The sequence below is a fragment of the Eublepharis macularius genome, chromosome 9 (assembly GCF_028583425.1).
Source record: "Eublepharis macularius isolate TG4126 chromosome 9, MPM_Emac_v1.0, whole genome shotgun sequence".
NCBI lineage: Eukaryota > Metazoa > Chordata > Lepidosauria > Squamata > Eublepharidae > Eublepharis > Eublepharis macularius.
Window position 1 is genome coordinate 84647740 of NC_072798.1, and position 13937 is coordinate 84661676.

Here is a 13937-nt window from a genome sequence, read left to right on the forward strand (position 1 = left end):
CCCTAACTGCACACTCTCACTTTCCATGGAAGTAAATAAACGTACAAGAATTAAAATTCTTTGCCCAAGCAACACAAATTGCTTGCCAAGAGAAGCTGGCGTCTGTGACTTGTATTATATACTGAGTACATATGCATGGTATCTTTTGTTTTGCATAATTTATTCCGTTCTTTCATTTACACACAAACACATTTGTTTCTGACATTGCAAACATTTTCAGCATAACTTTGTGCTAAGGGCTAGAAACTTAATTTTTAGAATTTCGTACTAAGGGCTAGAAACTTTTTAGAATTTTGTACTAAGGGCTAGAAACTTACTTTTTAGAACTGAAAACTCTCAGGAAGCTGAATTCTTCGCTGTCTTCTGCTCTTCCGTGCAGCATCCACAGAGGCCTGCCTAGATATTCTCATTCGTGTCTAGCTGTTTCCTGTTCTTCTGATTCAAATATAAGGGCTCCCCATTTGCTACAACAAAATTCATATCCCACACTAATCACCCTGTTGTTGATATCAGTAGACCCCTAATCAGAAATGGGCATGGCTTATGTACATCTGTGCATAAAATGTAAGCCTTGGCCCAGAAAACCTTGGATTGGAACCCTAGTTCACCTATAAACTGTCTTGGAAGCCATTCTCTTTCATTCTGTTTCCTGGCTGTAAAGAAGATATCATGATTAACAACCATCAGACTCATGTGGTTTTTGTAAAGACAACTGAGAAATGGAAATGATATACTTGAAAACTACTCATCACGCAATCTTCAACTGAGTTATGCCTTTCTAAACCCACTGAGTTCAGTAGAGGGGGGAAACATTGCTTAGGATTGCGCTGTAAATTATCTGTCTATTTAAGCTGCTGTAAAGTACACTACTGGGAAGGGTGGTGTGTGTGGATCTGGAATCAAGACTCTCTGCCACCTGCAATAGATTAAGCCAGGGGTTTTTTTCTGGGAAAACGGGTGGCAGACCTCTCAAAAGGGAAATGAGGAAGAAATACACGGGATTCTTTGAAATCATACTTTCAAGCACTATTGCCAAGTATTTTCAAGAGGTGCCAGAACTCTGTTCCCCTGCATTCCCCCTGAAAAAAAGCCCTGGATAAAGCCCAGAATATTCAACAGCTCAGTATTTATTAATAGCCCAACCACTGTTTCTAAGCATTCCATCAACTGACTTTAAAGACATCAGACCATATAAACTCCAGCTTAAGAGCTTGTTCCTAGTTTGGGCCCCTTGTTTCTGTGGAGAAGATTTTTCTTGGTGAGTCCCTTGCTCACTTTCTCTGCACTATTGCCTTTGGGATTCTTCCACTCATCGTAAACAATATTACGTGATCCCAGATCTTCTGTTCTTTCAGTTCATGGACTTGTCTGACGCCCTTCTGATTTCAGTTCTGGAACCTGACCTTTGCCTGTCCTGGACTATACTACTTTCCCCTAGTTCTATTAGACTGGTAGTCAACTCTCTATGGAGCCAGATCCCTAACTAGTTGGGAGGTTCTGATAGCCAGGAGAGCCAGTGTGGTTAGCGACTGCATTAAAATTCTCTCTCTCAAAGCTTACCAGGCGGGAGAGTGCTCGTCCATTCACACACCCACTCACTCTCTTAAAATTACTAGGTCTACTATGAAAACAAAAGAATGACAAAGTATTCGATTCCAAATCCTTTGATGAAGAGCAGGATTAAAAGAAATTTTAAAAATATTAAAAGGGAAAAGCCAATTCCCAACTTTCTGTGGCACTTTCTCCACACTGTGTCTCACCCTAGTGTGTGTAACTAGAGTTGCATTCAAACATTCACTGGATATTGTACTATCTTTGTGCTATAGCAATCATTCAGTTACTGATAAGTTACTTAAATCTCTATTGCCTGTAGCGAGAAAATATCACTAGCAAATAGGGATCCCATTCCCCCAGTGGGGTCAGGAATCCCCTGCTCCCACCTTCCCCCCCCCCCACTGCTTACCTGGACAGTGGGGGGGGGAGGTAGGGAACAGGCCTCCCAGGCACACTTCCAGGCCTGGTGTAATGACATCACTGATGTCATTGTGCTACCCCGAGAGCATTCCCCCAAATTGGCCTGCCAAAAAGCACATGCATGCTCCTCTGCCTTGCACGGTGATGTCACTTCCTGGAAGTGACATCATCACTCCAGTGTAGGATCATGCACATGCAAGGAGCATGCCAGGAATGCCAAGAAGGTAAGCATCAGGTCCCCACCTCTCACCAGGAGGTTAAGAGGACCTGGCACCCCTACTAGCAAACCTGAACAAGCTTGCCAGTCACCACGGTAAAAAGGCCAATGAGAGAGTAGGATAGATTACACCACGAAAGACTATAAAACATTTGAAATTTTAAAAATCTTGTTTACCTTTTCTACATTTCTAAACTCTGATGCTGGGACAAATTATCCCCAATGTAACACGTATTTTATAATGTAGAACCTATTTTATGATGTCTGATTCAAGGAAAAATATGAAAGTATATTAAGCCATTATATTAAGTGCTATCGAAAAAAATACAGTCTGACTAAATGCCACAACATGGAAACAGCTTTCATATTATAGCAATTGTTATACAAGAGACAAACAGGGATGGCATTTGGGCTCCATTATAACCTCAAATTAAGTCCTGTAGAGTATTACAGAGCCCTGATAACTTACATAGTATTTTTTTCGGCTCATGATCAGGATCTTCTTATGTTAACTGCCTCATCGAAACAAAGTAGTTATTATTATGTTGTTAAAGGAGAGTTCATCATAGTGAGGTTATTTAAACTGTGATATCTTGGACATGCAATATTTTAAAAAATTCCAGTTACTTTAATTGGTCCCAATGCTATTTTTTAAAAAGGTACCACAGGAAAGGAATCGAAACCTCAACAAACAATAAATCCCTTAGAGCAGCAGAACACACGAAGTGGCATAGATTACAGCAGCAATTGTACATATTTTTATAACCCTCTGTGGGTCCGTTATGATCCAGATGTGCATAAGAGTCCATTTGGGAATGAAAGAGAAAGTGAAAAGGAAAAGGGACTGAGAAAGCCTAAACCAGTTTCCCTTTAAAATTGTCGCAAGATTTATGAAAACACGATGCCGGTTTTTGAAACAACTGCATAATTGTGCCCCTATAATTTTCTACATACTGCATAAAATCTATATACATTATTATGGTAAGCATAATCATGTATATAGGTTTTATACACTCTATCTGCCTGCACCATCAAGCTGGATCAAAATTAGATGAAACAATATATACTGAACCTCTATAAAGGGGAACAAGGGAGTGCAAGCTAGCTCAGTAGACACATCCCTCCCTATACAGTACAGACTAGGTGGGATGGTTGCATGTATGGTGTGCAATCCATGCAGGGGCGCAAATTTGTGTAAGTGACTTGGAAATGACAGCTTGGAGAAACTGTTTGTCACCGTTCTCCACACAGTATTTCTTCTGGGACTGTGAAGAGCTTCTGCTCTGAGAACTGTTTTACTTTTGTGTATCTGTCCTAGCTAAAGAAGAGAGGTGTGAAGACAGTGCTAGTCCACGTGGACCTCAGAGCTGCTGGATCTTGTTTCTCAGTCCTGGAAGTGTCAAAGTCTCCGATGTGCTGTAAAAGGCTAAATTAATGCAGCAAGTTAAGTTTGCACTCCTTCACTTCAAGGAGATTAGCACAAATTAATGTTGATACTAATCAATCCTAGTGGTGTGCATGGAATTTGAAAATCAATTATCTCTTCCAACTGCAGTAAAATATTTACATACTGTTTTAGTAATGGGAGTTGGATTGTGTTTTCTGAGGCCCAGATGAAAAGAAAAAAGAGACTTGCATTTAAATTCAATTCATTTCAAATGGACTTAAGTTCATCACAAACAATATTCCCAACTGATTTCAACTGAATTGAAATATGGCCTGCGGGCCATATCAAAAATGCAATATTTTAAAAAATTTATTTATGTTGTTTATAATCCACCTTTCTCACTGAGACTCAAGGCAGATTACACAGTGCAAGATTAGTACAGTCAATTTCAATGATATTTCCATTACAGTGCCATAGGGTAAATAAACCCGAGTTTACAAAGACGTAGCATTAGCAAGAATCCAATAAAGAGTTGAAGAAATGCTGAAACAGAACATAAGCAATTCTAGGGCTGACATTAGACCACATGAAGCACAAGTATCTCATAGGAGCACATATTTAAGACAACAGGTAGTACATAAGGCAACATAGCTGTGAAGTCTATGGTCCTTAACTCATTAGCGAAGCATCTGAGAAGGTTGTCCATGACATTTTTAATATATGGCCACTGAAAAACTGGATTTTGTTTTCATAGGCACAGACACGTGCACCTTTGTGTTTTGTTAATTGTTTGTAATTTTATATATGTATATGGTGTGGGTGGGTGTTTTTTAAAGCTAGTTTTAATGTTTTCATTGTTTATCACCTTGGAGACCCTAAGCTGGGTGAAAAAGCAGCATGAAAAATGTACTAAATAAATAAATATACACACTCTAAGTGCACATTTCACATCACTTTGGGGTTAACTGCCAAACATCCCCAAGCTCGAAATAGAAACAAGCTTTGAGATCTAGTCCGTCCCTTCGATGGCATTCCAAAATGATATGCTTAAAAAAAAAACCTTATTAAGGAAATTTTTCATGATTTATAATTAAAACCCAGAAGAGATGTCTCCTCTTTTTGCCAGCAACTGTGTTACATCAATTAAATGGGTAAGTCGGAGCTTTCCCCCCAGAGGGGAGCCATGTGACCCTGTATTGATTAAGACTGCAGTGGAATGCTATTTGCAATCTCATTGCATAATGGAAATCAGGAAGTAGCTGTCATGGTTTCCGAAGACAAATTGCTGGTATCTGAGACAATTCACAGGCTCCTTTCCTCCTTGCCGCTCTCAATTCTCTGCTAATGCCTGTTCTACAGGGATTAGTTTCTTAAATCAGTCTACTGTGCTGTCTCCAGTAGTGAAAATGAGGAAAAGCTGCAATCGAGGTGATCCTGCATTAGCGAGGATGTTAAGTGACCATGATGTCAATCACTGCTTCTGAGCGATGTATTATTTAATAGGATAAAAAAGACTTCCAAAAAAAAAAGACAGGCAATTAAAAAGAGGTACAACAGCCAGGGTGATTATTACCTGTGAGGACAGGGATACAATGGGGAGCAGCTTGGAAGAGTTCTTTTTCATTCGTAAGCTTTTCAAAGCAGCAAGCAGCATCTGAACACCTTGCCCTTTGCGCTGCTTGCTGCTGCTACTGGTACCCCACCCCTGCCCCACTCCTTTCCCCCTCCATCATGCTTGTGCAAAAGCACAGACATAACAGCGAGCATGCTAGCCTCACTGTGGCCCCACGGTGGCCCCAGCTTCCCCCACCCCCCTTCACCCCATAGTGGAAACAGATGGAGAGTCCACACAGAGCTCCCCCCAGTCACTATGAAGAAGTCCCTTTGAACCACGGCAAAGTAGGTTTCTTTTCGATCCAGTTTAAAGGGGAAGGCCCCAAGTACTCCACAAGTTGTGTTCATAATGAGCTGATGTTGTGTAGATGCTTCCTTTAAATGCAGGGGGGTTAAAACCCCATGTGGAAGAAGCCTACAGTACAATAAATAAAAGGAGTGCTCCGGCCCATGTAGGTAAGGTAAAGGTAGCCCCCTGTGCAAGCACCAAGTCATTACTGACCCATGGGGGGACATCACATCATGACGTTTTCTTGGCAGACTTTTTACGGGGTGGTTTGCCATTGCCTTCCCCAGTCATCTACACTTTACCCACAGGAAACTGGGTGCTCATTTTACCGACCTCAGAAGGATGGAAGGCTGAGTCAACCTTGAGCCGGCTACCTGAACCCAGCTTCCGCCGGGATCCAACTCAGGTCGTGAGCAGAGCTTGGGCTGCAGTTCTGCAGCTTACCACTCTGCGCCTTGGGGCTCATGTACAGATCCGTAATTTGTCCTATCCCCTAAGCAATTCGAGGACAAAGTTTCCAGTAAGAACTGTAAAGTGGTGGTTAGAAATAAAGTAAGAGACAAAGACTCACATTCCTATGACAACCAAGTGAAGCTAAAACGCTGCTCTGAATTTCTTGGTGGAAGGAAGAGGAGATACAACTATAACCAACTAATGTTTCTATTGTGCTTGCTGGTGACTTAAAAATGGGAGGAAAATGGGGGGAAAGTCAATCCCTCAAAGCAAGTCTGGATTCACACCACAGATACCGCTGCATCTTCCAAAGTAAGCCACAGAAGACCAGTGCAGTCGCAGTGCGATGAAGTGCAAGTGAGGCAACATAACAGAGCATGTAGATAAGTTTCCATGTGAAGTTCAAGTTCCTAACAGGAGTTGATTTTTTTAATATATTAAAATATTAACATCCTGCCTTATCTCATTGGCCGTATCATCTTATCTCAAGTCAGCTATCAAAGTTGTTAACAAAGAAAACCACTTAACAATCCACCAAGATAAAGACCGAGAAGAGTCCAGTAGCACCTTTAAGACTAACCAACCTTACTGTAGCATAAGCTTTCGAGAATCACAGTTCTCTTCATCAGATGCATCTGACGAAGAGAACTGTGATTCTCGAAAGCTTATGCTACAGTAAAGTTGGTTAGTCTTAAAGGTGCTACTGGACTCTTTTCGATTTTGCTACTGCAGACTAACACGGCTAACTCCTCTGGATCTATGACCAAGATAAAGACAACACACAAAAGGAAAGCAAGGCACAAGGTAAAAACACAGCCAGATCTGCTGAAACAGTTTACGTTCCACCACATAAAACTGTTTTATACACCTTCCTGAATGCAGAACATTAGGACACCCTCTACACTGACTATGGTAAACTATTCCAAAGGATTGGACGTACCAGAAAAAAAGTGTGCCACCAGATTGTTGCCAGACAGACAAGTTATATTGATTAGATATGCTGGAACAACCCACCAATTTGGCTTGTGTCTGTTATAATGGGAGTTTAAGAAGACTCTCAGGTTCCCAGATCTTAGGCTCTAGTGAAAGAACCCAACAGGTTTATTTACATATAACACAATTGGACTTAGGGGTGTGCATAATGGAAAAAACAAGCTGAAATTACACAGAGAACTCAGTGGTTCAGCTCATTAAAGCAGCTTCCAGAATGCTGAACCAAATCCAGGAAATGATGCTGTAACAACTCCCCCCTGCTGAAAAGTTTGTGTGTTTCATTACTTACCGCACAGAGGCCATTCAGGGAGGCCAGGCAGTCGGAGGCCATCTGGCAGCATCTTGTTTTCCTTAACAGCAAGTCTGTCTGCACTCACCATGCAACCAATTGGCTCCGAAGGGGAGAGACGAAGCCCTTAGCATTAATGCTGTTGGTGGGAAGGGGATGTTCAGGGTGTGCATGAGTGCATTTTTTCCAGTGCTTCCTAGGCAATGGCATTGGCATTGAGTGGCTCATAAGGATCAAACGTTTCCTTTGCCCTGAGGAGAGGAACACCAGACAACATCGTGTCATCGTGCCAGCATCGCCCTCACCATCCCTTTCGGTGCACTTTTTCTCGCAATGCAATGAAAGGCCAGCCCAGCAACATCCATCCGGACATGCACACATACATAGGTTTGAGGAGGGAGGGCTCTCCTTCTTCCTCTGAGTTCTCGGCTGCAGCAAAGGCTCATGTTATGCAGATTAGAGTGAAAATTGGAAAGAAACTGCAATTATTAAAGGAAAGCCAGGAAGTCCCAGGCATGTGGAGCTGGTTCATGCTCATTCAGTGGCCTTTTGATGCTGCTGAGCTTCACTTAGATGCAATGGTGCCTCAGGGCCACTCACCATGACTTAAGAAGTCCTCCAAAGATAGCGGGGCGAAGAGCACCAGGAGGAATTTCATCTGGCCCAGGAATCCTTCAGGCTTTGGGGGCATCTCTGATTAAAACTATTAAGCCAGCATTAAATTATGGGGAAGCAGCAGGTGTGTGCATTGCCCTCACACGCACAGACACCCCCAGTCTTTCCAGATCAGTATTCCCCATGGAAGGACCGATTTGGGATATTTGTTCAGTTCTGCCCACCACTTTTTTTTTCTTCAATTAACTCTGAGTTAATGGTTTTAATTGGAAAGGGAGACTGGCAGCCAGCAACCTGTCCAGTCTCCCACTTTTACTAGTAAAAAATAGGGAAGGAAAGATGGCCATCCTCCCTCTACTTGCCTTCTTGTGAAGTAAAAACCCTAACCATCCCTTTTTGTACCCTTGTGTGCACAGTGCAAGGACAGGCCAGCAGCTGGCATGTTTAAACAGGGAGTTCCATCCCAGCATGGGCTCCCACAACAGAATAGGGAGGAGGATTCGTCTGAACCGCCCCTCATCATGGAAATGAAACTAGAAGGCACATGGAAACATGGCATAACAGCTGGACTCAAAGGTAAAATGTATTGGTTTTGTCACTAAAGCAGGATGGGTTTTTTTTACAATTTCACTGTGCTGTGCTGGATGAGTTGGCAATGGAGCACTCTCCTGCTTACATGCCATGCTAGTGCCGCCATTGTGCGCTCTTGGCCACCACCAACCCTCGCCTTCTTTGGGGTCCATTGTTGTGTGAGTTTTCAAGTGCTTGAAGAGAAACTCATTGGATCAACAGGTTTTGGGGCTCTGCGAAAAGAACAATGTGTGCATGTGTGCGCAGCTGCCCAACGCTCGCCTTGATGAGTGCCCTCCTCATTCCTTGGAGTCCATAAACACAGAACCCCATTGTGTGCTCTCAAACTTGGTGTCCCAATGGTTTAGAGAGAGGGTTGTGTTTTCTGGGCAGGTTTGGTGCCATTGTATGCAAAAACTGCTGTCCCAAAGCTTCACCGCCTTGAAAAGAAGAGTGTACGTCTGTGCATGAAAACTCATGAAACAATCAGTTCCGATCTGGTGTAACCCCTATGAGGTTAATTGGTTTAGCCCAGTGGGATGGAGTCAGAAGCTAAAGGCAGGCTGCTGAAAAGGAGGCTGGTTGATGGGGAGCTTAATAATTTGTATGCTCTTATCACCTTGAGTAAGGTAATCAAATGTTGTATGTAAACAATATGATTTAAAGTGGTGTTTGTGTGTTGTGTTTGGTTGGTGTTACTGGGATTGTATTATTTTTGCAGGGCTGTAATTCCCCAACAAGAAGACAGAACAGAAGCCTGGGATACAGTCGCTTCAAATTAATGAAAGAGGACTCATCACTAGACATGGGCACGAACCGCATTACGAACCAAAAAAACCTACAAACTGCCCAATCTTCCATTCACGATCCAGCGGTTCGTGAGCATCCATGCCCAATGAACCAGCGTTCGTTAGAGGTGCAGTTCGGTGTGTTCTTCCATGGTTCATGAAGCCAGACCGTCAGGCACCATCAATCAATTCCCTTGGAAATGGAGCCGGGGGAATGCCTGAACTCTGTCTGCATTCCTTCTGTCGCCCTGGAAACCTGAATGGAAGCCCAGCTTACCTTGATCAGCACGTTTTCCTTCCAACCTTGGAGCTGCACAGCCTGCTCTCTCTCTCACTGTGGCTGCAACTGCCCCTGTGCAGCCAGTGCTGGCAGGGACAATGGGTGCGGTGATAGCGGTGGCAAGAGAGAGCAGGTTGTGGCCACCGCAGCTCTCTCTCTTGCCACTGCCACTGCCACACCCCTTGTCCCTGCTGATGATGGCTGCACAGGGACAGCGGCAGCTGCAGCAAGAGAGCAGGCCGTGGCAGCCACAGCAGCAGCAGTGAGAGTGCTCTTACAACCACCACCTGCTTTCTCTCTGCCGCCACCTGCTCTCACACCGCAGGAGCGTGCCCCGCACCCAGGGGCATGCCACACCATCTGGGGAGGAGGCACCCCAGGGAGCATGCCCCCCCTGCCAGCCAGGTAAGTGGGGAAGGGGGGAGGGGGATTGGGAGATGTCTGTCTGTGTCCACTGCAAGCAATAAATCTGTCTGTCTGTCTTTCTGTCTGACATTTACATAAGCAAATTAAATCAACAGATCATTCTAATCCTCCATCATCAACTCAGTAGTTTTCAGTGGGTACAGTTCACACTCTCAAGAACTTGAGAGCCACAAAGCATTGGTCAACCAAGTGAACTGCAGACTTTATTGAAAACAGGTCCACAGCTAATGGAAAGCAAGTCTGGCCTAATTTGCCTTATTTTGTTTCTAGCACCCAAAAGACCTGTACACCCATGAACAAGGATCAGGATAAAAAATGTCAATAAGAAACAATGCCCATGGTACATACTGAAAGCATCTTGCATTCAGTGTACCATTATCTGTTTATCATCCAGCAGAGTTTAAAATTAAATGCTGGCTGCTTAATCAGTTGCTGCCGAGTCTATTGATTAGGACTCCATCATCTGTTCACAGCATTTGACGAGTAGATGTGGCAGGCTTACCTTTCTGCTGTTTATACTCTGGGACTTAATAAAGTAGACATTGAAGGCAATGAATAATATGCCAACACAACTGTTGTTCTGATGTGATCTACCCAGAATTCTCTAAGAAAAAAAAATTATAAGCTTGTGGAAATTAAGGAAGAAGATGAGGTTCTCAGTGATGACAGTTCATTATATTTAATTTGGTTAGGCACATGGATCAATATTTGTAGCATTCCAAGCATATTTTGCCATTTACAGAACCTCTCTCTGGCCGTCTTACAGGCAGATTTATGTGTAAAACTTCCTACCATTGTGTGAGGTCAAGCAGAACTATACAAAAATGTAAAGTTAAATAAGAAGGCATTAGTCTAGAAGGATGTACCACTACAGAAACAACGTAGGCCTCTGGAGCAAATACCTTTAAGCAGATGCAGCTTAAATGTATGAAATAATACTATTGGATCAATGGGACTCTATGGAAATACCTAAGGTTAGTAAAGAACTAATCAGCACACTATTAGCAGTGGCTAAATCATTAATTGCAAGAAATTGAACATCTCCAAAAGTTCCAACAATAGATACTTGGAAAATGAGAACCTTTGACCACTACATTCAAGAGAAAATCTACGATACTATTTTTAGAGCTGAACATTTCCCTAGAGAAACAAACTTTGCAACCAAATGGGACCCAGTTATTGAATATATGTCTAGAGATAACTTATTACAACAATCTGATAATGAGTAAAATTAGACTGCATTCATACAGCTGTTACCTAACAAAATCTATGATTAGTAAAATACCTACCTGGAGATGAATACAAGGGCACACTGTAGAGTACTTTTGATATCTGCAAATAATCTTTTGAAACTTCTTTGAATGAGCAATGTATTTCTTTCTCATCTTTATTACTAATTGTGCATGTACCTAATCCCTCATGTAGGGACTATTGCCAAATTTGTATCTGTAGTCAAGCTTTTACATTCTATGTCCATGGTTGATTTATTTGTTATTAATAATAAAAAAAATAATTAAATGTATGCAACTTAAATGTATGTGTATTTAGAGGTGAATGATCCATTAAAAGTTCATAAGTGCATAACCACAATTTTGAAAACGAAGTTCTGCACTGGAGCATTACTAAAGTTTAAGGATTCTTTGCAATATTCCCAAGCTACTTCTCGATGTACTTTTTTTATTTTTAAAAAACCCACTTCCATGACACAAACAGTCTGCATTCTCAGCCCTGCATATGTGAAGATGTACCTCTTAAAGTATGGTTCATGAAAAAGTGTGTGAGTGACCCAACGAATGATCTCCACTTGTAATGAAGTCTAGGGGTATTTGCATGTATTCCTTCATTCTTCTCCCTTCCCTCTATGTTCTTCCTATGAACTGGTATTAATTAATAAACTCCTTGAGCAACACCCTTTTCTTAGCTCTATAAATATTGATTGAACTTCGTCAGTCATCATAACTAACACTAGTCAATGTTCTTCAGTTTTGGATTCTTCCTTAGAAGGAATGCATTTCTACAAATGTAAGGACTGAAATATGTTCAATAATATGCTTCAGACACAAGCAGATTTCCTGTATTGCTACATGGCCTTTCCTAAGGTTTGAACAATCGTTTTGCTCAGTGGAATCAAATTTTTGTGCATTGTATCCAACAGAAATTGGAGCTAGCCAGCTGTATTCAAACCACATACTCTCACACACAATACCATTATCATTTACTGGGCAAAAGCAGATAAACTTCATAGATATTTTCAGATATTTTCATTCTGGGATCCTCAATATGGGATTACTTGTTTTCACCTTACTTGTTTTCACAGGTGCCTCATAAATATTCATAAATGCTAATGTTACCTTTAAAAATCTTACCTTAAAAAGCCTTAAAATATTAGCCACCATGATGGACACTGAACTTGCAGCGGCTCCTATTACTCCGGTTATCTTGTCTGGCTTTGTGAAAATAGGTGGGTCTCCATTAGCACATTTCACGTCCGATCCATCTTTCTCGATCAAAGCTTGCACAAACGTTAATGATTGCTCCAAAGCATAAGTGTCCCTGGAACAGGTGTCTAGGATCCGGACGCCCAAAGTGACATTGGCAAGGAGATCAGGGTCCTTATTGATCTGATCAATTGCATATAGCATTGCCTCGAGCCGGTGGATCCCTTTCTCCTTTTTAAGCTCCCCACAAGGGACCCCTCTATCCCCTTTGGCATGGACAGGGAACAGTCCTCCCAAGATAACATCTCCATCGAGCCGAATGGAGTGGGCATATTCCTGGCCATGAGTTCCTTGCATCATTGGGAGTATCCAGCAGAATTTGGCTGCGAGCAAGAAGAAACAACGGCAGGAGACCAGACGCTTTTCTTCGTATACCATTTTTCCTGAAGGCAGTGTTGCAGTCCAAGACCCAGGTTTTCTTCTTGCTAGAGAAGGAGGCGGAGGATTTTAAGCTGCCCCTTTTGAAGGCGACCATCAGTGCCCAGTGAATGAGAAAATAGGATCATGCAATAGGTAGAAAAGAGGAGTAGATGTTTCTTTTTTAAACAAGTCCTAGAGAAGAGTACCACAAAAAGAATCCATTTGGATTACATTCGCCATGAGTTTTCTCACTTGCACAGGGTATTCAGGGACTGTAGATTGACATTAGTGTAAGTACCCCCAGCGTTGGGAACAGATCAGCAATCTGCATCCTCGAATTGTGCCTTGCGACTGAGATAATCCTGAAATAGAGAGAGAGAGAGAGAGAGATTTTAATGCAACTATGTTATATTTGTTATTACAATTCTTTTTCAGAAGAGGGAAATAGATGTTTGATTTTGTTTTTTGTTTGTTTGTTTCCACTTTCTGCGAAGATACGTACTTATTGATCTCCACATATTTATTTTCAAAATTTTTGAAGTTATTTTCTAATTACATAAGTAACTCTTATGGTTTTATTGCTTTGGTTTGTGTTACTGATTTCATTTACTTGTTTTTTTTATAGTTTTACAGTGCAATCCTAAAGAGAATTACTCCTGTCTAAGCCCTTTGATTTCAATGGACTTAGACTGGAGTAACTTGTTTTAGGATTGCACTGTTAGTTGTGAACTGCCTTGAATGGATTCTGGCAGCATACACATTTTCCAAATGATTAAAAGAGAGAGATGGTTGTATAGCAGTTAGAGTACTGGACGAGGATATCAGAGACCCAGGTTTGAATCCCCATGGAAACTTGCTGGGTGGCCTTGGGCCACTCATATACTCTCAGCCTAACCTACCTCATAGGGTTGTTGTGAGGATAAAATGGAGGAGAAAATAATATAAGCCAGTTGGGCTCTCCACTGGGGAGAAAGGTGGAGCATAAAAGAAGTGAATAAATAAATAAATAAATAAACCCTTGTGGTTGCACTTTGATGGAAACCTACGGAAGCGAAAAATATTGCTTGGGGAGATTATTTCCCAATGACCCTACGTCCTGAGTTCCAAGTGCAGTTCTAATAATAATAACAACAACAACAACAACAACAACATTTGATTTATATACCACCCTTCAGGACAACTTA

General features: G+C 41.9%; 1 protein-coding gene across 1 annotated transcript in view; it reads right to left on the bottom strand.

The window, feature by feature from the left end:
- GRM8 (glutamate metabotropic receptor 8) overlaps positions 1-12771 on the bottom strand; it is a 717928-nt gene extending 705157 nt beyond the window's left edge. The window contains exon 1 of the mRNA XM_054989107.1: positions 12262-12771. Within this exon, the coding sequence (XP_054845082.1) occupies positions 12262-12771 (510 nt within the window). The remainder of the gene's footprint in view (positions 1-12261) is intronic.
- Between the last annotated feature and the right edge of the window lie 1166 nt (positions 12772-13937).